The 24,857-nt window shown below is 32.4% G+C and overlaps 2 protein-coding genes across 10 annotated transcripts; both read right to left on the reverse strand.

The window, feature by feature from the left end:
* Positions 1–2,640: 2,640 nt before the first annotated feature.
* WTF9 (Ubiquitin carboxyl-terminal hydrolase family protein) lies at positions 2,641–7,184 on the reverse strand. Of its 3 annotated transcripts, XM_079031045.1 has the most exons (4): positions 6,877–7,182; positions 5,748–5,812; positions 4,196–4,261; positions 2,641–4,124 (listed from the first exon to the last, which is right to left on the reverse strand). In XM_079031045.1, the coding sequence occupies exon 4, from the start codon at positions 4,092–4,094 to the stop codon at positions 2,913–2,915; it is 1,182 nt and encodes a 393-aa protein (XP_078887171.1). In that variant the 5' UTR covers positions 4,095–4,124; positions 4,196–4,261; positions 5,748–5,812; positions 6,877–7,182; the 3' UTR covers positions 2,641–2,912. The 3 variants fall into 3 exon arrangements, with proteins under 3 accessions (XP_078887171.1, XP_078887173.1, XP_078887172.1); XM_079031047.1 differs by lacking the exon at positions 5,748–5,812 and having other exon boundaries at positions 2,641–3,711; positions 6,877–7,184; XM_079031046.1 differs by lacking the exon at positions 5,748–5,812.
* Positions 7,185–9,805: 2,621 nt separating this feature from the next.
* Positions 9,806–21,667, reverse strand: ROT3 (Cytochrome P450 superfamily protein). 7 transcript variants are annotated; one of them, XM_079031048.1, is made up of 10 exons: positions 21,304–21,667; positions 20,166–20,230; positions 17,817–17,882; positions 14,277–14,553; positions 12,266–12,605; positions 11,325–11,474; positions 10,975–11,256; positions 10,791–10,880; positions 10,428–10,613; positions 9,806–10,153 (listed from the first exon to the last, which is right to left on the reverse strand). In XM_079031048.1, the coding sequence occupies exons 4-10, from the start codon at positions 14,528–14,530 to the stop codon at positions 9,941–9,943; spliced, it is 1,515 nt and encodes a 504-aa protein (XP_078887174.1). In that variant the 5' UTR covers positions 14,531–14,553; positions 17,817–17,882; positions 20,166–20,230; positions 21,304–21,667; the 3' UTR covers positions 9,806–9,940. The 7 variants fall into 7 exon arrangements, with proteins under 7 accessions (XP_078887174.1, XP_078887178.1, XP_078887176.1 ...); XM_079031052.1 differs by having other exon boundaries at positions 14,277–14,438; positions 21,304–21,666; XM_079031050.1 differs by lacking the exon at positions 20,166–20,230.
* Between the last annotated feature and the right edge of the window lie 3,190 nt (positions 21,668–24,857).

Below are 24,857 nucleotides of genomic sequence, written 5' to 3' on the forward strand. Positions count from 1 at the left end.
GAACTTATTCACCAAGACAAAGCTCCATAATATAGACCTGGTCGTTAAAGGCTGCTAACACACATAAAGTTTCCAACTTTACTCTCAAGTATGCTTAGAAGAGGCTCAAATGATCAAAGGAAGCCATAAGATGGACTTAATGCATGCATGGAGCTCTTAAGACTATAAAGTTGGCACCTTTATGCCAAAAGAGCTCAAGAGGACCATAGATCTGGAAAGATAGCACTTGGGACAACCTTCAACCCCACCAATCACCTAAACATGGCTAAAAGCATCATAACTAACCCAAAAAGAGATCTAATCAAATATTGAGCAAGTTTAGAACTTTATACTAGAAATATGCTGGAAATGATGCAAAGAATCAAGATCTTGAAGGCTCCAACTTGAATCACCACCTTGCACCAAGCTTCTTTTTCTTCCAAGGGCTTCAAACACACCAAAATACACTCTCAAAGGGCTCACAACACTCAAAAAGGCTTTAGGGTTTCGAGATTAGGGTTAGGGACTTTGGAGGGTGGAAATGAGGCCAACACCTGGGACTTAAGGTGTTTAAATAGGGTGCAAAACCCTAAAATTACGGTTTCCTCCTGAGCGGCCAACTCACCAAGTTGAGACTCCTCAACTCATCCAGTTGTCTCATGAAAATCCGCGGCCACAAATAACTTCAACACATCGAGTTTGGGCTTCCAACTTAACGAGTTCTTCAGGAAAAATGCAATACTTGGAATAAAATATTACCAAAAATAAGGCGTTACAATTCTTTCTCACTTGAATCAGACTTCGTCCTCGAAGTCCGCCGTCTCGAACAATCCTGGATAATGCTCCCTCATCTCCTCATCGGGCTCCTAAGTCCACTCTGACCCCTTGCGGTGCAGCCACTGCACCTTCACAAGCTCCACTACCTTGTTCCTCAAGGTTTTTGTATTCCGATCTAAAATTGCCACCGGCTTCTCAACATAATTCAGGCGGTCATCCACCTGAATATCCTCCAAGGGTACAACTGCAAAATCATCTACCAAACACTTCTGCAGCTGAGAGACATGGAATGTGCTATGAATTTGGCTGAGCTCGGCTGGAAGATCTATATATATATATATATATATATATATATATATATATATATATATATATATATATATATATATATATATATATAAAGCAAACCTCCCATTTCATAAAATTACCAACTATAATAGTTTATTATATTATTATTTTGGTCAATTGGAATATTCATGTTTAAATAATAAGAGATAAACATTCCTACTTTTGAAGGAACATGATTTCATTTGCAAAGACAATGACAATTTAGAGTATTGGGTATGACCAACGGTATTATGAAGCCAACTATTGTCACCTCACATTTCAACATGTTATAACATGAAGTAGAGGTGGTGTGCATATGTTATAACGTGTTAAGAAGTAAAGAGAGACAAAGAAAGAAAGAATTTGATTGGTTGATGAAAGCAAAAGCCAATCACATTTCTCATTTTTGCTCGTCGTTGTTACAACGAGTTGTGCCTTAACACCCCCTTAACTAGAAAGGGGTGGTGTTCATCTTGTTATGACCGAGTTATGAGGTGCCACTTTAGCAATAACATCACTTCTCGTTGCCGATATCGTGTGGGAAAAGAAATATGGCAAAAACACTGAATGCATAACACATATATTTCTTAATTTAACCCACTATGATATATTTTCGTGAAAAAAAAATAGTAATAATTAATGACATAGGCAAGCCAGCCAGTTGGTTAAAGCTACTATCACATAGGTTTCTTATATAGGTTATTTCAAATTCCTTATGCAGGGACAGTTGTTTATAAGTTCTTTAGTCGAGGTTGGATCAATTTAAGTAGGTAACACAACTTTTTTGTCCGGCTATTATTTTCTATTTTTCTTTTTACTTCCATACATTTCAAATCAGTTCTTTGTAATTGTTGGAAATATGGATTGTAATGTATTCTTGGTGCTAATTTGTTTTCAAATCGTCTTAACCTATTCACTTTGTGATTTAAGTGATGCATGTGTTTTATGTGTATGACGCAACAAATAATAACATACTCTTTATGTGGATTGATCCTGCATTAGAAATTGGTATTGATAGAAATGTTGTTTATTATTAAAGGTGTTGAAGGAGAACAAATTGAAAGAGATTAAAGAGGAGTTGAACAAATTCAAGGATAAGGAGATAAAGAAATTGGTGAAAAAGAAGTTATGTTCTTAGGTTTATTTTAACAATGGTGGTCACGTTTGTAACGTTTGTCGTGTTTTGTCTTGATTAAAAGTTGTAACTAGTAATTGTTTGTAATGAGTAAAGTAGATCGTCTTAAGTATAAAATTGTAATGTGTATTGTTTGTAACGTACAAGAATGGTGTTTTGCTTTTAACATGATGTACTAAATAGCAATGTACTTTACATTTTTTGTTTTTCAGACCTCAAAAGTAAATAGCATAATAGAATTGTACTTCATTATTTTAGTTAATTTTTTATTTTTTGAGATTTGCACTAAATAACATTGTACTTTATTATTATTTATTTATTTATTTTTGTTGCAGATCTAGTCATTTTTAGCCCACAAAAGTAAGTGGGTGAGTGAGTGAATATGCTAAACATGACAATTGACAAGAATACATACATACATATTACATACACATTCAAATGAAAATCACATTCATATCAAAGCTCAACAACTTACAATCTGAATACCAAAGCAACCATCATAAAGCTACTTATTCTAAAAAACAAAATTTAAGAATTTTCATTTATCTAAACTTGTTTATTTCTCTATAGAACTAAATAATGTGAGTGAAAAGTGGGATCAAAGAGCAACCAACCTATCAAGATTTAAAAACAAACATAACCTATCATAATCAATCCTTATCAACTCATCTAATAGCCTCGACTTATAAGAAAACTAACTTATCATGAGTTCATCTTCGCCTTTCAAATCTCTATTCCCTTGTCTTCTGTTTTTCAAAATACCTTTCGATTCCTTCACCAAATCAATGTACTTTGCTCTTACTTGGGCAAGAGGATGGACCTCAATGGCTGTTTCATCATAATACGCTTCCTTTAATATTGCAGTGCATGTTTTGTTCCTTAAAGATAGATAAAACACATGGGGATGTCTCTCAAACGCCTTATGAACCTTTTGTGGTAATCCCAAATACTTTCTCAAGCATAAAAGCTTCTTCCTTTCTGCAGAATGTTCAACAAACAAACTAAGCAACTCATGGAGCACACCCACAACACGTTTCTCAGCCACATCACTATCTGGGTACAAATCCCGAGGGCATTCCTCATATGGTGAAACATATGGAAGTTTCTGAAAATGGTCCAACCAATCCAAAATCTTTGTCTTCAACCTCAAACCTTTAGATGGAAACAATGGAATTGAAATACCCTCTCCATTCCTCAATGCATTCCTTTCAAGTAAAGACAATATCTTTTTGTCTTTTTCAGTTTTCACAACAGATAACCCTTTCAACCCATCGCCCATTTCAACTACCTTAAAACACCCATCAAGATTCTTTTCTTCCAGGTAATTATTTGGTAACCCCAAGTACCATAGCATACCTTGAATTATCTTCAATGGCAACGTATTTTCAACGCTCATACGTATAAATTTCTTCAACCTTTCTTGTAAATCGACCTTATAATCCCTATAAACGGCTTGTTCTTCATCATTAAGCATAGCAGCCTCTGGGGTTAACCTAAACCATGGCAAATTGTAGTTGGGTCCGATAAACTCTTGGAAAACAGAAGGGTAAAGTCTAAGAAACCTAGCAACTTTAATGGGTACATCTAATTGTAAGCCTTTCTTTGAAACATCGGAGATGGGTATGCATCCTTCTGGAGAGGCAATGACGCAGTTCTTAAGAGCAAGTATTGGTTTAAGTTCAATGGATTTGTGGATCGTATCAATTGAGTCCAAGTATGAATCTTTTTTCCATTTCATGTATACATTGGTGTAGTTGTGCTTTTGGATGTGTAGACAATTTAGTGTGTATTGGTTTATGAGTGAAAAGAAGGGAACCTTTGAAGAGAAACGTATGAGTTTTTGGAGATTTCTACCATAAATTTGATCAAAAGCCATTTCCGATAATCATAGCAGCTCTAGCTTGAACTAAACACCGGAAACAATTACACACCAACAAAGAATAAAAAAAAAGTACATACTAGGTTAGAAGTTCTTACTGAAACTTGTTGTTTGATTTTGCATCTGACTGACTATGAAAAATGACTATTTTGCCCTTGTAACATCTGAAACACAACACATATTGGAATTAACATCAAACTCAATAACCAATATTAATAGCAACGTATTTTCATTTATTTGAGAATTCTAACAATAAATACAAAATTAAACATAAAAGTGGAATCAAAACATCAAAATTCACCTTATCATATATACCAAACTAGAGATCAGGGTGGACAAGAACAAAGTGGGACAAACTTCTTTTTTACTAAAATAACAATGTAGCCTCATTTCAAATCAATGCTTTCATCTTTTCTACTTCTTCTTTATTATAACAAGAGTGGAGGATAAATTTGGAAAAGATAAAACAAAAGAGCTCCACATATTAAACACCCCATCAATTTATGTATTAATATGAACAAGTTCACAATGTTGACAGTGAATGAAGATACATAGTATCAAACAAAAAAGTGCAATTGAGACCCAAAGCCTGCTCATAACTCAAAACAAAAATCATAAATACAAATTTCAGCAAAGTGAAGGCAAGAAATTCAACTAAGTGTAACAAGGGATTCGATAACAAAACTAGAGAGAAGAGTGCAATTTAAACCTAAAACTTGCTCACAACTCAGAACAAAATTGGAATCCGAATCAATTGTGTCTCTGTTGGCAATGGCAAAGGCCAAGAAAGGTATAATAATCATACCTAATCGATGGAGAAGAAGCAAAATTGGAGGTGTGATCGTTGATGGAGAAGAATCAGTCCGTGTAAATAAGGGCAATTAAGGAACGTGAAAGAATTTATTCTGAGGACCGAATCAGAAGAAAACCTCTGACTGAATCCAATTCTTCAGACCGAGTCAAAAGAAATGCACCAAACAAACACACGGACTGAAGATTGTGGACCGAGTCCAAGCTTCTGACCCAATTAGAAGGCTTATAAAAAAATGTATGGTTCTTAGGCCGATTTCAATTTTCGCCATAGTTATAGGGAACACAATTTTGATGATTCCTTTTTCCAAATAGAATTTGAAATATCCAAAATTAGCAGGCGCTAATCCTGGAAACTATTATTCTCAAACAAAATTGGATATTGGAAGTAAAATTGTAACTGGGTAGGCACTATGTTTTGATACAAAAATGAATGAACTTGTAATATATATATATATATATATATATATATATATATATATATATATATATATATATACCTAATAAATGTCATATATAGCATGTAGGAAAATGACTTGTCAAGGTAATTACCTTTTTGTCCTGTTTATGTTTAGGTAACATTTTTTTTTGGTACACATTTGACCATGTAAAACACTCAATCTAATATGGCCTTATCACACATCTCACATCAAACAGATAAGAAACTAGCATGCATATATCCTAGATTCATTTGCACATAAAGCAATACAAGATCCATGACACAATACTCAACACCAAATAGGGCACATACATTCTAGGTAACTAGGTTCATCCCATTCCATCTAAAGATATATGGGATTCACCTAACAATGTACTTTAAAAACCATGAAATTAAATTACCATTGCCAAAAACGTGTCCTCTCTACTCTTCAAATATTGTATGAACTGAGGTATCAAACCCTTACCTAGTGAAACACAAATAAATAAATTACTAGAAGGTTACATGAGCCAATAATAACATTTTACTACCCAAACATGCAAATTGGTCATTAAGCTAAATTTTCAAATTTTTACCTGAAACAACAGCCTGTTCAAGGCCACTTTAGCACCACTTAAACATGTAAAAATTTCAAATTTATTCCATATTAAGGTAGCTCATATGTTTAGCTTTAAAAGTACAACTCGCACATATCCAACTGATTTTTCTACAATTTTCTATGAATTTTACAAAACAACATATTTGTGCAGCTAATTTCCGACCAGTCAGTGAAAAAGACGATTTTCACCTTGGTTAGGGACAATATCAGGTCTTGGAAAAAATCATCGACAAACTAGACTCAAAATTCAAACTTTCAAAGTTTACGGATCCCAAAACCGACTGCTGATGATTTTTCTAGATTTTTTTCAAAACAAGGACTGATTGGTAATTTTTCAGAATTTCAGAGCATTGCATTTTAATGGTTAATTGACAACTTAACTCATTAAGCCATAACCAAAATCAACCATAAAGATGGAAATTGATTTTTTAACAGTAGCAACATGTCAAGAAGTTAAAATAACAATTTAAACACCAAGCCATGATTCAAAGTAAATTGTTTTTATGGGAAAAACAATGTACATTGTTAAAAGAGAAAACATCATTAAGGCTTGAGTTTCCAGTTTCCTCCACCACCAAGCCTCATGTTAAGATCTTTTGGACTGTTTTCAAGAACTTTTGGATGTCTCAAAACATGGTCTTTATGAATCAACACACTACATATGAAATCACTAGAATTTGAGATAAAAAGAACATGAATTCTAGCAACAAAAAGGAAGACATTGATTCCATAGTTTTGAGCACTTCATAGACATGAACAATAATACTCTTGAGGGTGTTCATAAAAAGATTTTGACAGCAATTAGAGAGTTTAATCCCTGAACATTCAATGATTATAAGGAGAAAGAAGGTATGATTATTAAACACCAAATAGAAAGAAATTGGCAAACTAATCAATCAATTCTTCATCAATTGAAAAGGAATTAGACTTACAAACAAGAAGAATCAATCATAACACTTCAATTGCACAGAAAATCCCATCAATTTTCACAACCTCCTGCCTTGCGTTGCCGATGAGTTCTTTCCCACCCTCCTTGCGATCGTTTCTACTGCCCGACACCCCTTCTGCTCCCTGATCGATGCACAAAGAAACGGTAATAGCCTGAGTCGATGGTGGGCAACCCCTTAATTCGAACGTGATAAAAACACACTGAAGGGTAATCGATCCAAAGCCTTGTAAGTTATAGCCGAATTTCACCCATACTCCCTCAAGTTTCGGCTTTAAACCACCTTCCAACCTAACCCTAGACACATTCACAAGTTAAGTTTCATTTTATGACATTTTAGATACTCAACACCAATTAATGAATTATATTAACCCTAATAATTCCATAAAACGATTTAATTGGATTATATCCCTCCTATTCATTGATTACTTCCTTTACATATTAATATCTTTTTTTTAATTATTCCTTTTTAATACTCGTATAATCAAAAATGCTTTATTATATATATATATATATATATATATATATATATATATATATATATATATATATATATATATTAAATCTTGTGGCTTGTTGGAACAGAAAACTTTTTATTTTTTGAATTGTGTCACTCTTTTTTTTAGCCTTTTTCCAAATTTTCCTTATACTTTTCTTTTTTGTTCTTCTGCCACCAGCATTCCAAACTTTTTCTAGTACCACTAATTTTCACTCTTTCGTCATTATTTCTTGGGATATTTATACCTGCTCTTCTTGTAAAATCCCTACTTTATTACATGTATGTCTGATCAAGTTAACATGTACTTTAACCTTTTATCTATGTTGAATGTAATACAAATAACATCTAAAGCCCATTTATCCTATGTGGAGCATGAACTTCTCCTAGTTACAATTAATTCTCGAGTAACAGAAGGTTCGCTTCGTTAACAGAAGGATTTTCGGGTTGTTACAATTCTCGCCTCCTTAAAATGATCATGTCCTCAGAATCAGTTACGGCTACGAGCAATTTAGGGTAACGAGCCTTCATATTTTATTTTACCACCTAGCTCACTTGTGACCCGTACCTGCGCTTCCTTTGGACTTTAACGAGCTTTACTCGTTTCATCCCCCGATGCTTGGTCTCTCTCTAAGTAAGACATCTACCAGCTCTCCCATATCGTACATCAACTAGTCGAATCACGACTTTGCTATCAGCATGACACTCAACTTTTACTTGCCTTGATTGTCAAAACAAATAATTCTTGTCTAATTAGTATCTTTCAGTATCCCTCTTCGGCAGTCTATAGTTGAAACTCATTTGCCACCTCCACAAAAGGTAGTTACTGATTACCTTGAGCTCTCCATTGCACGAGCCAAAGTGTAACGCCCGAATCGTCAGGTAAACATCTCTTGCAACTATTTCATTTAAACCTTGGACTAGGCGAGAGTACATTGGGCGTACACAAGGTAAAAACGGTGTACTCCCTTTTTTCATGTGTGAATTGGGATAACCCTACGTACGTTGGGCGTACACATGGCATACTCAAGCCAGAGGTAAACCCTAAATTTTAGGGTTTGCACCCTATTTAAGATCATTAAGTCCTTCATGTTCATCACCTTATTAGCCTCCTTTGCCTCTTGAGTCATATCTCGAAACCCTAATCCATTTTCTCTAAAGTTTGAGCGTGTGTGTGTGTTTTGGGTGTGTATAGTGCTTAGAGTAGAAGAAGAAGATTTGTAAAGAAGCATTGGACCATAAAGAGCTGGTCCTGAGGTTTCTCATCATTTCTATCTTATTGAAGGTAAAACGCTTTTACCTTGATGACTCCATGTGTTAGTTTGTAGTTTCGAGCTAATTTAATCATAAAATGGTCCTTAAGATATTTCTTCACAAGGTTATAATGTTAGATCCTAGTGTTTCTAACGTCCCTTGAGCATAAAAACGGAGTCTTGATGGATTAAGTCCAAGAAAGCAAGGATCTAAGGTGGTTTGATGAAGATAATGTGGTTTAATCCAAGTTTTTCCCCATTAAGACATGCAAAAGCATAAAGTTGGCAACTTTATGGCTTAATGCACTTTAATAAACCTAGATCTAAAATTGGACGGTGGGTCTTAACTGATTAAGACCTTAGAACAAGGTTTAGTCCAGTTACAGCGTACGCCGGGTGTACCTTGGGTCAAAATGAAGGGAGATGTCAAAATGGTAATAATAACAAAGAGGGATGGAAAGTATGAATAATGATAACCAAAATCTTGAGTTTAGTGGGTTGTTATGTGTGTAGACAACCCTCGGTGGACTCAATTCAACAGCAAATTAAATACCGAGAACAAGGGCAAAAAAATGTTCAATAGAGCAGTGAAGTCTTGGAATACATGAAACGCTTTCTTACTAGAATGGATCTTATTGAAGTTAAAGGTGCTTGGTGAAATTTTCAATTTGATTTTGTATATGAAAGTATTGGTCATTATTTGGCTAAAGATAGATATTAGCTATCATTTCTTATGTTCTATTACAAAAACAAGAATGTCCTCTACTAACTTTTTATTTTAGCAATTATTAATTGAAACAAAAATGTATTATCATATCTGCCCCACACCACACCCATCCACCCACCCACACAACCACGACACCCCTAAACGTATTAAAGATTTTGTGTTTTGATTTTTGTTATTTATCATAAATACATTATATCACCATCAATCATGCATAAAAAATTAAATTAATCTTGATTTACATATAACTTAATTAGGTCATGATATAACCTAGAAAAGAACTTCGCTAAAAGATATAGTGAAATACCCTTGATTTTTCTTGTACGTATCACCAATATCATATTTATCCTTATATGAATCTGCCCAAGAATGCATTAACTAAATTAAAAGGGTCAAATTGAACACTTATTTTATGTAAAAGAAAAACAGTATAAACCCAAAATTGAAGTTGACCAGAAAAAAACCACCAAACGTTTGTTCATCATAATATATACACCTTATGCCCAAACAAATTGTAATAAATTTACCATGACTCATACGATTAATTATTAATCAAATATTTTTTTTGTCAAGGATTTCATCTGGTTGTCACCTTGACAGGTAACTTTCTTTTTGTCTTAACCGTTGGAAAATATACAATCTGATCTTCTTCCGCAACCCAAGTGTAACTCGTGACAAAATGATGAAGGAAAATACTGATTTCTAGCCTTGAGAACTCCAAACCGGGACACAACCGTTGTCCACCACCAAACGGTGTAAACTTATTGCTATTGACACTCGCTCCCGTTTTCTACACATAGATACCAATATAATGTAAATTCAGTAAACATATTAAAATTATTTTACAAAGGGTTATTTTTCTAACAACCCCTAAGCTGACCTACACCACTCTGCACCAAATTAGGTAGACAGTGACCCCACTAGGTGACTGACATAAGTCTCAATACAATAGGAGTACACTCCGCACTGGAATTAAAACTTCCAAATTGTGGCTACTGAGACTTGAACCCGTGACCTAACAAAAGGTATAGATATTGTAAACATATAAAGCATCACTTATTTACCTCCCATCTCCATGGATCAAATTCATCGGGGTTTTCATAGTTTTCTTCATCCATATGAACGGAAGTCAATGATGCCAAAACACACCATCCTTTTGGGATTAAGTAGCCTTTGATTTCTACGTCTTCAAGAGCTTTTCTCCAAATCGCATTGATGATATTCGCCATCCGAAGAGTCTCACTTATCACCTATAATAAAAACCAATTTCTTTACACCTCGTTTTTTACACAGACACGACAAAACAAGTTGTACTGTGTTTGACATGCATTATACTATGACCGATGTCAAAAATAACAAAATTTGTAGTATTTTGTCCAATCCAAAAAGACATAAATACCCTCCCCATCTAAAGACACGAAACTTACGCCTTGAGTAAACGGAAGCGAGACATAATCGGTCCAAGCATACCCTTCGCCCGATTCATCCTTTCGCTTCTTTAATTCATCATTTTCCTCCTACCATTCATTAAAACTCATTCAAATCATAGCTCAAAGTCTCAAACAAGTTGTTGAAAAACATAAATGTATTCATTTCATAGTTGATACGCACCATAAGACAAGAAAGAGCCAGAGGATTATCACTCAAGTATTTGACAGCTAGAGTCATGATCATGGGCACCGAGTCTTCCCCAGGGATCATCATCTCAATAATGTTCCCACTGATGAAATCCAAGGGTAACCGTTGTTGGGTTCCATCTGATTCACCTGTATCTCTTAACAACACATCAATGGCGTCATTTGGTGAGCCTGAATCTTTTGTTTCTTTTTTCTCCATTGCTATTTTCCTATCATTCACAATCTTTCTCACCATCTTTAACATTCTTTCTTTAGCCTGCAATGTTTTGGAGTTACTGATCCACTGAGATTTGGTATTGAATTTATAATGAATGAATTAATTACCTGGAGAGATTTATACATTCTGAAACCTGGAAGTTTGATTGGTAGACAAATTAAGCCTTTGATGACTTCCATGAATTCTCTCTTGAGGAACTCCATATCTTCACCTGGCTCCACACTCATCAACACCCTCACAAGAATTTGGAAAGTAATCTGCGTCAGCAGCCATAAAAAAGTGAGTGCGTCATTAAAAAGGTGAAATTGAGATTCAAAATTGTGTAGAAACTTGATGAAATTCTGTTTTGATATGATCACTTTACTCATAACTTCTTGAAAATGATCTATAGGGACAATCTATCGTTTGTAAGAATGAAATTCGGATTATGTTAGTTATTATACAAAGTTTAAATCGTTAGAAAAAGCCGAACTCTGACAACGTGCTTATAGTTTTGTAAATAAATTATATAAAAGTGAAAATCGAGATGTAAATTTATGTAGATATGGAAAAAGAATGATTACCCACATCAAAACTATATAAAAGGCGACGAATTTTAGTGATCTTGATGAAATTCTATGTTGACGCCATCAAAAAATTAAACACGAATTCTAGAAAATTATAAGTTTGACCATAAAAGTCAAAATTTTCAAAATGTCTCCTCTTAGGGATACTTACATACGTATGAAAAAGAATGATTACCCACATCAGAAATCTATAAAAAGTAACAGTTTTAGTTATCTTGATGAAGTTCTATGTTGATATGATCACACTAGTCGTAAGTTCTAGAAAACCATCTGTCAGTTTGACCACAAAAGTCAAAGATTTCACCATTTTTGTTTCCTCTAGGAGGTAATCATGTAGACATGGAAAATAACGATTACCCACATCAAAACTTCATAAAAAGTAACAAGTTTTTCGATCTTAAGGAAATTCCATATTGATATGATCACACTAATCATAAGTTCAAGAAAACGATATGTTTGACCACAAAAGTCAAATCGTGTACCTTTTTCGTTTCATCTTGAAGGTAAATAATAGGGTGGTGGGTATTTTTCCGATCAATCCAAGAAGACAATGCGAGCTTCACTGAATTCTCAATATCTTTAGTGATACGAGCTTTGAATTGAGGAGACCTCAAGAAACCTCCGATAATCGCATGCAATCTCTTTTGTAATCCTCCATTGATTTGGAGTATTGAAGATTCACCAAGCAACTCAATCACGGATTTCGGATAACTCGGGATGAAAACATTGCCTTGGTTTTGTAAAACCACTTTGTTTACATCCGGATCCGTTGACACAATAATTGGTCTACCCAAAATGTGTGTCTTAAACACCTTCCCATAACTATGAGAAATGAAACATAAATTTCTTAATTAGGTGTATAAAGATAGAGTTTATGTAAAGATGGGATGATTTATATGTTTGTAGAGTAGTAAGAGAGAGATTATGAAACTAAAGAAGAAGTATTTTATGCTAAATTTGTTATGAGATTGTACTTCAAATTCTACCATATTAGAGGGTAGATTAGACTTTAGAGCTTTGATAGTATAATGGTATAAAGGGATGCAAAAAGTATAAATCTTTAGTTATATTGTTCATGGAACAACAGGGGTAAAATGGTCCATAAACTATCATTAAGCCATAATAATGGAGGGGCATACAAGGAAATGGCAATTTATTTATTTTATTTTTTTTGAATAATAACAACAGGGACAAAATGGTCCATAAACTGTCAACAGAGGCATGGAAATGTACTTATGTGTTAATCTTCATATGATGTAATAAAGTAAAATTTTTGAAATGGAATGGGTGTAAGTATTTATTTTGGAAATTTGTAGTTATGGAACCAATCTTTATGTAAGAAAGGTGCAACTGGAATGGAATGACTGATTCCACTTACAATTAAAGTCCAAGGGACAAAACTGTCATTTTTGTCTTATATGAACTATCATTTTTGTCAAGGGTATAATAACAATGCTAAAAAAAATTTAACCTTGAAAAGCATCAAACTATGATTTCGTCAAAATTGTCAATACTACGATGTTAAAAAGCACCAAATGTAGGGGTATTTTAGTCACAAACTATTAACAGTAAAAAAATAAAATAAAAATTGTCCATCAAAAGTAGCCAGACCTCTTCTGAGTTCTTTTAAATAATGGTGTGCTTATATACATTATAAAACGACTCTACAATTCCACAATTAAGTCAATATTTCATCTAGATAGAGTTAACTGATTTATCTGTTATGTACATAGGGTATTTTCGTCACAAACTTTTAATGATAAAAAAATATGTGTCTTTTTACATTAAAATCTGTTAATGTTAACCACAATTTTTTGAGAAAAAACACTTTTCATTCAAAAGTCGAATTTTCTCGATTATCAAATACATAGATTGCAATTATTGAAGGTAGTAATGTGATAACATCATATGAAAATGTGGTGGGATGAACAAATGCACTTTTATGTATAATTATTAATTTTTTTTTGTTGATACAATGATGTTCAATTTCCCATGTTTATTTTATTTTAGATTCTTTTTTACTTTTTAGTAAAATATAACAACCCTTGACTTGCTTTATATTCAATTTGACCCCTTTCGTATCGAGAACTATCAACTATTAGCTATATTATATAGTTTTTAAAATCATTTAATTATCAATACAATCTAAAAAGTAATATCTGATAATAACAACAAAAAACTATTTTGTACCTTTAGATGATTAGATCCATGACATCAATACTATAATAAAATATTGTTTACATGTTACCTTCAAGTTAATAAATTTTCGCTTTTACAATGTGTACATTTGGTAACTACAGTAAAAAAAAAAAAAAAAAAAAAAAAAAAAAAAAAAAAAAATCAATAATTGTCAAATGTCAAAATGAACACAACAAAACAACTTACAACTCTAAATGCATAAAATCCAAGCATGCAAAACATAATAATAATATTATTATTATTATTATCAGTAAATACCAATTTCTCAAAGAAAGAAGATAAGAGTTCACTTACAGAGACTTCCGTTTCTCCATGAAACTGACAGGACGAGAAGTGAATCCAGACGCAATGAATTCAATTGTTTCTCCGATCAACGGCCAACCTGAGCTGCCTCGCGGTGGTTGCAGGCGGCTACGGCGGCGCTCCTCCTCTTGGTTATCTCCCAACCCCCATTTTCTGACAATCAGATACTTGTAAAATAACCATCCAAGAACAACCGATATGCAAATTAATTCCCAATTTCCAAACACCCATTTCATTTCCTCCATTCTTAATCCAAAAGAGCTTGAATCTGTGAAATCGGATATGAAACAGCGAATAACTCCTCTATTCTTGAGGTGGGGGTTGTGTTTTGTGAGGAATGTTTTCTTTCTATGACGTTTGTAGTGAATTGGGAAGATTTTGAAATCTAAATAGAGCAGAAAAAGCAAGAGGCTTTCGAGTAATAAATATGAGAGAGAGAGAGAGAGAGGAGGATGGGTGTAAATGATTTTGACTTTCTCAAAACTTTCTCGATTTTGTCTTTGATTCAACTTGTTTTTTACATGGGATTCAATTCCTTTAAGAAAAATGATAAATCCTAGAAAATTCCTAACTGATTATTGTCAAAAAATTTAACTGCCGATTGTTATTATAGTTACATGGGATTCACTTTTACTGTTTTACTCAAATCCAATTTTACTACTTAGTTAATTTTGCTACAGATTTTAACTGTTTCAGTAGAGGTTTTTTTGTTTGTTCTTTAGAATAGTATATAGAATATCTTCATTCTTCAATCTGTTTGTTGTTAGAGTTTTAATTCATTAGCTTTATAACTAATGTATATATTGCTTTTTTTTTAAATTGATTAGATTGATGATTATGAGTTTATAATATAATTTTTTATTCCAGGAATAATGATAAGTTTTTTTAAAAAAAAGAAAGATAAATTAGGTTCCTTATAAAAAGAATGATTTGTCCAATAAAATAAATAATTTTTCTGTGAGACATATAGAATAAATGCTTAATATAGTATTAACAATGATATATTTTAGGTTGCTTTTTGAAATATGAAAACTCGTTGTGAGCAACTGGAAGACATCTAGAATTTTTTTAATATTACGTTGGATCTCATAATTATACTTAGATGCTATTATTGATAACCCAGCCCGATAAAAAAATCGACAATTTTATTGTTACCTAGTTGGAGTTGGACCCTGTGAATTTGAATCCTAAATCCCCACTTATATATTGTTATGTTTGTTAAAGTATGGCATCATGATCTATTTAATAATGAAAATGTAGTTTGGCATTTTGATACAAAAATGAATGAACTTGCAATTTAATATAGTAGTTTGGTATGTTAATGAATATTTAACATGTATGGTAATCAATATTTACATGTAACATGTGAATGTGTATATATAACAAATATGTACCTAATAAATATATCATATATAGCAGGTATGTGAATGCATGTATATAATAGATATGCACCAAGTAAATATGCCACTTATGGCAGATATATATATATATACATATATATATATATATATATATATATATATATATATATATATATATGACATTTTAAACATTTAAAAATTTTAAATTTATAAGAAAATTTTAAAAAATATTCAATTATCAAAATTAAAATGTTTTTTCTCTTTTAAATTTAAACAAATAATTTAGATAAATAAATAAAAGAAACTAATGAGGCTTTAATTTTAAATTTTTAAAATTAGAAGGAAAGACAATTAATAAAATTGATATATATATATATATATATATATATATATATATATATATATATAAAATTACATTTATTGCAATTATTACATTTAAATAATATATAAAATTTAATAAAATGGAAAAAACCGCAAAATGTCATGTGAAAAAAAAAATTAATTAAAAATAGCCACAAAATAACAAGTGTCCAAATCAATAAGAGTATGACATGTAGCAAAAAGATTTTCATTTATTAAAATACTAGTTGTGAGACTCGTATAGGTAAAACAAAAAAATTAAATATGAACGTTTAAACAAAAATTTATTTACATTTGAAATTTTAGATTTGTAATTTAAAATTTAAAAGGAAACATATTAAATACAATATTGAGTAGTAATATTGTAATTTATTGACTATTTTCAATTAAGGCAATTATTAATTAGGGTGTAAATATCATGTGTTAATTAAGAAAAAATAAAAAAATGAGAAAATGACAAATGGAAAAATATTTATTCAAAAATATTAGAAAATGTCATGTGTCAAAATGAAGGAAAGAATGTCATGTGGCAAAAAGATTTTGATTTATTAGGAAGGATATATATATATATATATATATATATATATATATATATATATATATATATATATATATAGGTACATTTGTTTCTTATATTTATTGTGTGTTAAAGTGCATTAATATGAATTTAGTAAAATTAAATAATTATTTAATTAAATAAAGATAGATATTAAATGAATTCCACAATTGTACGTATATTAAATAATATTCATAATTATAATTCTCTTTTTATGGAAACTAATTAAATTCGTCATTAATGTCAGCAATAACATTCTTTCAGAATGAATTCGCTTCTAGGTTTTCATGTATGTGTTCGTGTTTTGTTTATGCATCCACTCACTTAAAATACAACAAAATTGCATGGAATATGAATATGAGAGTGTATTCTACTAGAATACACTCTCATTCTGTTAGAATATACTCTTATTTTTCTAGAATAAACTCTCATTCTGTTAGAATACACTCTCGTTCTCCACGTTTCATGCAACTTTGTTCTATTTTGAGTGAGTGAGTCATGAAATAAAATACGAACCCATACATGAAAACCTAGATACGAATTTATTTTGAAAGAACATTATTGTTGATATTAATGACGAATTTAATTAGTTTCCATAAAAAATGAATTATAATTATGGATATCATTTAATAAATATATAATTGTGGAAATCATTTAATATGTATCTTTATTTGATTAAATACTAATTTAATTTTTACTAAATTCTTATTGGTGCATTCTAGCACACAATAGATTTGAACCTATCTCTCTCTTTCTCTCTCTCTCTCTTTATATATATATATATATATATATATATATATATATATATATAGAGAGAGAGAGAGAGAGAGAGAAAGAGAGATAGGTTCAAATCTATTGTGTGCTAGAATGCACCAATAAGAATTTAGTAAAAATTAAATTACTATTTAATCAAATAAAGATACATATTAAATGATTTCCACAATTATATATTTATTAAATGATATCCATAATTATAATTCATTTTTTATGGAAACTATATATATATATATATATATATATATATATATATATATATATATATATATCCCCATTTTCACGGCCAGAAAAGACCGATTTTGTTTATGTTTTATAAAAATCAGAGTACTTCTTTTAATAAAAATGTTGCGGAATTTGCTCCCAGAAAAACACGATAAATACGTTATTAAAACATTTTCGAAGAAACGTATTTTATTCATTTTAAAACATTTGGGATGTCATCGTTAATACAGAAACATAAGCATAAACAGAACTTACATTTATTTACACTAGTGATCTACATCTCTTTAAATCTCTCAGTGTAATGTGACTTCATATCAACACCTGTGATATAAATAAACTGAGTGGGTCAGGTTGGGAAACTTGGTGAGTACATAGAGTTTTCAACCCACAATAATATAATTATTATGTTTAAACAATCAAGCAATTAAACCTCATTACCCATCCCCATTATATTCTCTATTCTTAAGGATCTACCCTAAGAATCAACCATTCCTCGTTCATACATTCCTAAGGATCATCCTAAGGAATCGGCACGAAGTCCATCGTCACCGGGGTTTAGGCACTAAGTCTGCATAGTCGCCAGAATTTATACAACAGACACTAAGTCTGCATAGTCGCCAGGGTTTTGGCACCAAGTCTGCATTATCACCAAGGTTTAGAGTACACCGAGTGAACATATCGTTCACAACACTTACAGCTTGCGAGCCTACTAGTGTTCCACTGGACTGTCTAGAATAGTCCATGGTTGTCATCCATACTCTGCTGAATGACGGGGCCATCGTTTGGGAAAAGGCTTCTCACATCGTTCACCTCTCACCCTCACCTCGTGGTCTATAACACCTCTCAACTCATCGTCCAACTTATATTCCATCTATTACATCTACCCATGTCTTATCCCAACATTTTCATAGATATAAAATACATATACAGTTTAAATCATTTAAAACGTGTGTGATATCGTTCACCCAGCATAGATAGCAAGTATTCAGATAATATGCACACATAGCACGTAATTTATATAAAATACTTCATATCTGTGTAAGCTGAAAGTAACTATGCACTCACTTGAAAGGTTGTGACTCAGCACTCGGACAACGCTTCGACACTCTCAAAACAATTTTCCTTCGATAAAACCTAATACCAATACCACTAAGGTTTAGTCTAACGATAACCGCGACAAATTAATAGTCTAGCTATTATTATTATTATATAAGCGTTAAATAATACTCAATATAACTCATAATAATAGCCCAAATACTCATTATAAGTTCCTAATAACGTTACTATATTAAAACATAAGCTATACTAAAGATAGGGTAGGCATAGCTCACTTACAGCGGGTTTTTTTCGAAAACCAGACTTCGCTGGAGCAGCGTTCCCGAGCCGAAAGGCTCTTTTCTCGGGACTCCGGGATCCTCGGGGCTTCCTTCGGGTGCTAGGGGGTTTACCTAGGCTTTAGGGGGGGTTTGGGAGGCTAGAGAGAGAAAGTGAATTTGGGAGGTGTGAAGAAGAGGCTAGACCCGGCACCTCTATTTATAGTGAAAATATCTGATGGACTCGCTGAGTAGGGGGACCTAATCGCCGAGTTGGTGCATGTGGTGGCCTTCTGGTGGTGCCACAACTCAGAACAAAATTGGAATCCGAATCAATTGTGTCTCTGTTGGCAATGGCAAAGGCCAAGAAAGGTATAATAATCATACCTAATCGATGGAGAAGAAGCGAAATTGGAGGTGTGATCGTTGATGGAGAAGAATCAGTCCGTGTAAATAAGGGCAATTAAGGAACGTGAAAGAATTTACCGCGTCCACACCTTTTATTCTGAGGACTAAATCAGGAGAAAACCCCCGACTGAATCCAATTCTTCAGACCGAGTCAAAAGAAATGCACCAAACAAACACACGGACTGAAGATTGTGGACCGAGTCCAAGCTTCTGGCCCAATTAGAAGGCTTATAAAAAAGGTATGGTTCTTAGGCTGATTTCAATTTTCGCCATAGTTACAGGGAACACAATTTTGATGATTCCTTTTTCCAAATAGAATTTGAAATATCCAAAATTAGCAGGCGCTAATCCTGGAAACTATTATTCTCAAACAAAATTGGATATTGGAAGTAAAATTGTAACTGGGTAGGCACTATGTTTTGATACAAAAATGAATGAACTTGTAATTTAATATAGTAGTTTGGTATGTTAATGAAATATTTAACATGTATGGAAATTAATATTTTCATGTGAATATGTATATATATAAAAAAAATATGTACCTAATAAATATGTCATATATAGCATGTAGGAAAATGACTTGTCAAGGTAATTACCTTTTTGTCCTGTTTATGTTTAGGTAACATTTTTTTTGGTACACATTTGACCATGTAAAACACTCAATCTAACATGGCCTTATCACACATCACACATCAAACAGATAAGAAACTAGCATGCATATATCCTAGATTCACTTACACATAAAGCAATACAAGATCCATGACACAATACTCAACACCAAATGGGGCACATACATTCTAGGTAACTAGGTTCATCCCATTCCATCTAAAGATATATGGGATTCTCCTAACAATGTGCTTTAAAAACCAGAAAATTAAATTACCTTTGCCAAAAACGTGTCCTCTCTACTCTTCAAATATTGTATGAACTGAGGTATCAAACCCTTACCTAGTGAAACACAAATAAATAAATTACTAGAAGGTTACATGAGCCAATAATAACATTTTACTACCCAAACATGCAAATTGGTCATTAAGCTAAATTTTCAAATTTTTACCTGAAACAACAGCCTGTTCAAGGCCACTTTAGCACCACTTAAACATGTAAAAATTTCAAATTTATTCCATATTAAGGTAGCTCATATGTTTAGCTTTAAAAGTACAACTCGCACATATCCAACTGATTTTTCTACAATTTTCTATGAATTTTACAAAACAACATATTTGTGCAGCTAATTTCCGACCAGTCAGTGAAAAAGACGATTTTCACCTTGGTTAGGGACAATATCAGGTCTTGGAAAAAATCATCGACAAACTAGACTCAAAATTCAAACTTTCAAAGTTTACGGATCCCAAAACCGACTGCTGATGATTTTTCTAGATTTTTTTCAAAACAAGGACTGATTGGTAATTTTTCAGAATTTCACAGCATTGCATTTTAATGGTTAATTGACAACTTAACTCATTAAGCCATAACCAAAATCAACCATAAAGATGGAAATTGATTTTTTAACAGTAGCAACATGTCAAGAAGTTAAAATAACAATTTAAACCCCAAGCCATGATTCAAAGTAAATTGTTTTTATGGGAAAAACAAAGTACATTGTTAAAAGAGAAAACATCATTAAGGCTTGAGTTTCCGGTTTCCTCCACCACCAAGCCTCATGTTAAGATCTTTTGGACTGTTTTCAAGAACTTTTGGACATCTCAAAACATGGTCTTTATGAATCAACACACTACATATGAAATCACTAGAATTTGAGATAAAAAGAACATGAATTCTAGCAACAAAAAGGAAGACATTGATTCCATAGTTTTGAGCACTTCATAGACATGAACAATAATACTCTTGAGGGTGTTCATAAAAAGATTTTGACAGCAATTAGAGAGTTTAATCCTATGAACATTCAATGATTATAAGGAGAAAGAAGGTATGATTATTAACACCAAATAGAAAGAAATTGGCAAAGTAATCAATCAATTGGAAAGGAATTGACACGAAAGGGAAAACCTTAGACTTACAAATAAGAAGAATCAATCATAACACTTCAAATTGCACAGAAAATCCCGTCAATTGTCACAACCTCCTGCCTTGCGTTGCCGATGAGTTCTTTCCCACCCTCCTGCGATCGTTTCTGCTGCCCGACACCCCCTACATGTTCGATCTTTTTTTTTCTTCTTCTACTCCCTGATCGATGCACAAAGAAACGGTAATAGCCTGAGTCGATGGTGGGCAACCCCTTAATTCATACGTGATAAAAACATATCTGAAGAATAATCGATCCAAAGCCTTGTAAGTTATAGCCGAATTTCACCCATACTCCCTCAAGTTTCGTCTTTAAACCGCCGTCCGACCTAACCCTAGACACGTTGACAGACCCTCAACGCCATTTACACCGGTTAATGAATTATATTAACCCTAATAATTCCATAAATCAATCTAATTGGATTATATTCCACATGTTTATTGATTACTTTGTTTAGATATTAATTTAATATCTTTTTTTAATTATTCCTTTTTAATACTAGTATAATCAATATTGCTTTATTATGTATACTATTTGTGAGACCCATATATTATACGGGTTGATTAAAACAAAATGTTAATTACGAACGATTAAATAGAAATTTTATTTGAATTTGAAATTGAAATAAGTGAAAATTATGAGAAAAAACATACAAAAATAAATAAATTGAAATTATGTGTTTATTGTGTAGTAAACGGGTTAATTATAACAAAATGTTAAACATAAAGGTTTAAACTGTAAATTTATTTGAAATTTAAAATTTAAAATTTAAAATTTGAAATTAATGGTAGGTTTAATTTATGGAAACTAAATTAATGATATATTGAAAATGAAAATTAAAGTAATGACAAGTGGAAAATAAATATATCTCAAATAATGACAAAATGACATGTGTTTAGTGTGTATTAAACGGGTTAATTATAACAAAATATTAAACATAAAGGTTTTAACTGTAAATTTATTTGGAATTAAATTTGAAATTTAAAATTTAAAATTTGATAATCATTATGGTAGGTTTAATTTAAGGAAAGTAATTAATGATATATTGAAAATGAAAATTAAAATAATGACAAGTGGAAAATAAATATATTTCAAATTATGACAAAATGACATGTGGCTAATCTTATAAGAGAATGACATGTGTCAAAGTCATTTTCATTTATTAGAGAGGGTATATATTAGATCTCGTGGCTTGTTGGAACAGAAAACTTTTTATTTTTTGGATTGTGTTACTCTTTTTTTTTAGCCTTTTTCCAAATTGTCCTTCTACTTTTCTTTTTTGTGTTTCCGCCACCAGCATTCCAAACTTTTTCTAGTACCACTAATTTTCTCTCTTTTGTCATTATTTCTTGGGATATTTATACATGCTCTTCTTGTAAAATCCCTACTTTATTACCTTTAAATGTATGGATGATCAAGTTAACATGTACTTTGACCTTTTATCTATGTTGAATGTAATACAATTAACATCTAAAGCCTATTTATCCCATGTGGAGCATGGGCTTCTCCTAGTTACAATTAATTCTCGAGTAACAGAAGGTTTGCTTTGTTAACAGAATGATTTTTGGGTTAATACGATTCTCGCCTCCTTAAAATGATCCTGTCCTCAGAATCAGTTACGGCTACGAGCAATTTAGGGTAACAAGCCTTCATATTTTATTTTACCACCCAGCTCACTTGTGACCCGTACCTACGCTTCCTTTGGACTTTAATGAGCTTTACTCGTTTCATCCCCCGATGCTTGGTCTCTCTCTAAGAAAGACATCTACCAACTCTCACATATCGTGCATCAACTAGTCGAATCATGACTTGTCTATCAGCATGACACTCAACGCTTACTTGCCTTGATTGTCAAAACAAATAATTCTCGTCTAATTAGTACTTTTCAATATCCCTCTTCGATAGTCTATAGTTGAAACTCATTAACCACCTCCACAAAAGGTAGTCACTGATTACCTTGAGCTCTCCATTGCACGAGCCAAAGTGTAACGCCCGAATCGTCAGGTAAACCTATCTTGCAACTATTTCATTTAAACCTTGGACTAGGCGAGAGTACATTGGGCGTACACAGGGTAAAAACGGCGTACTCCCTTTTCATGTGCGAATCGGGATAACCCCTACGTACATTGGGCGTACGCATGACGTACTCAAGCCAGAGGTAAACCCTAATTTTTAGGGTTTGCACCCTATTTAAGATAATTACGTCCTTCAAGCTCATCACCTTATCAGCCTCCTTTGCCTCTTGAGTCATATCTCGAAACCCTAATCCATTTTCTCTAAACTTTGAGCATGTGTGTGTGTGTTTGGGTGTGTGTGGTGCTTAGAGTGGAAGAAGAAGATTTGTAAAGAAACATTGGACCAGAAAGAGCTTGTGGTCCTGAGGTTTCTCATCATTTCTAGCTTATTAAAGGTAAAAAGCTTCTACCTTGATGACTCCATGTGTTAGTTTGTAGTTTAAAGCTAATTTAATCATAAAATGGTCCTTGAGATATTTCTTCACAAGGTTATAATGTTAGATCCTAGTGTTTCCAACATCCCTTGAGCATAAAAACGGAGTCTTGATGGACTAAGTCCAAGCATGCAAGGATTTAAGGTGGTTTGATGAAGATAATGTGGTTTAATCCAAGTTTTTCCCCATCAAGACATGCAAAAGCATAAAGTTGGCAACTTTATTGCTTAATGCACTTTAGTAAACCTAGATCTAAAATTGGACGTTGGGTCTTAACTGATTAAGACCTTAGAACGAGGTTTAGGCCAGCCGCAGCGTACGCCGGGTGTACCCTAGGTCAAAATGAAGGGAGAGGTCAAAATGGTAATAATAACAAAGAGGGATGGAAAATATGAATAATGATAACCAAAATCTTGAGTTTAGTGGGTTGTTATGTGTGTAGACAGCCCTCGGTGGACTCAATTCAACAGCAAATTAAATACCGAGAACAGGGGGCAAAAAATGTCCAATAGAGCAGCAAAGTCTTGGAATACATGAAATGCTTTCTTACTAGAATGGATCTTATTGAAGTTAAAGGTGTTTGGTGAAATTTTCATTTTGATTTTGTATATGAAAGTATTGGTCATTATTTGGCTAAAGATAGATATTAGCTATCATTTCTTATGTTCTATTACAAAAACAAGAATGTCCTCTACTAACTTTTTATTTTAGCAATTATTAATCAAAACAAAAATGTATTATCATATCTCCCCTACACCACACCCATCCACCCACCCACACAATCACGACACCCCTAAACGTATTAAAGATTTTGTGCTTTGATTTTTGTTATTTATCATAAATACATTATATCACCATCAATCATGCATAAAAAATTAAATTAATCTTGATTTACATATAACTTAATTAGGTCATGATATAACCTAGAAAAGAACTTCGCTAAAAGATATAGTGAAATACCCTTGATTTTTCTTGTACGTATCACCAATATCATATTTATCCGTATATGAATATGTCCAAGAATGCATTAACTAAATTAATAGGGTCAAATTGAACACTTATTTTATGTAAAAGAAAAACAGTATAAACCCAAAATTGAA

Source organism: Lactuca serriola, chromosome 3, assembly GCF_051521515.1.
Source record: "Lactuca serriola cultivar US96UC23 chromosome 3, Lser_US96UC23_V15, whole genome shotgun sequence".
In the NCBI taxonomy this organism is placed as follows: Eukaryota; Viridiplantae; Streptophyta; class Magnoliopsida; order Asterales; family Asteraceae; genus Lactuca; species Lactuca serriola.

What these genes read in the sequence shown, in the direction of transcription:
- WTF9 (XM_079031046.1), bottom strand. Translation starts at nt 4,094, where the DNA reads ATGGCTTTTGATCAAATTTATGGTAGAAATCTCCAAAAACTCATACGT.
- ROT3 (XM_079031051.1), bottom strand. Translation starts at nt 14,530, where the DNA reads ATGGAGGAAATGAAATGGGTGTTTGGAAATTGGGAATTAATTTGCATA. An exon ending in GAATGTATAAATCTCTCCAG is followed by an intron (nt 11,257 to 11,324) that starts GTAATTAATTCA and finishes AAAACATTGCAG; the next exon opens with GCTAAAGAAAGAATGTTAAA. An exon ending in TGGCTCTTTCTTGTCTTATG is followed by an intron (nt 10,881 to 10,974) that starts GTGCGTATCAAC and finishes AATGAATGGTAG; the next exon opens with GAGGAAAATGATGAATTAAA.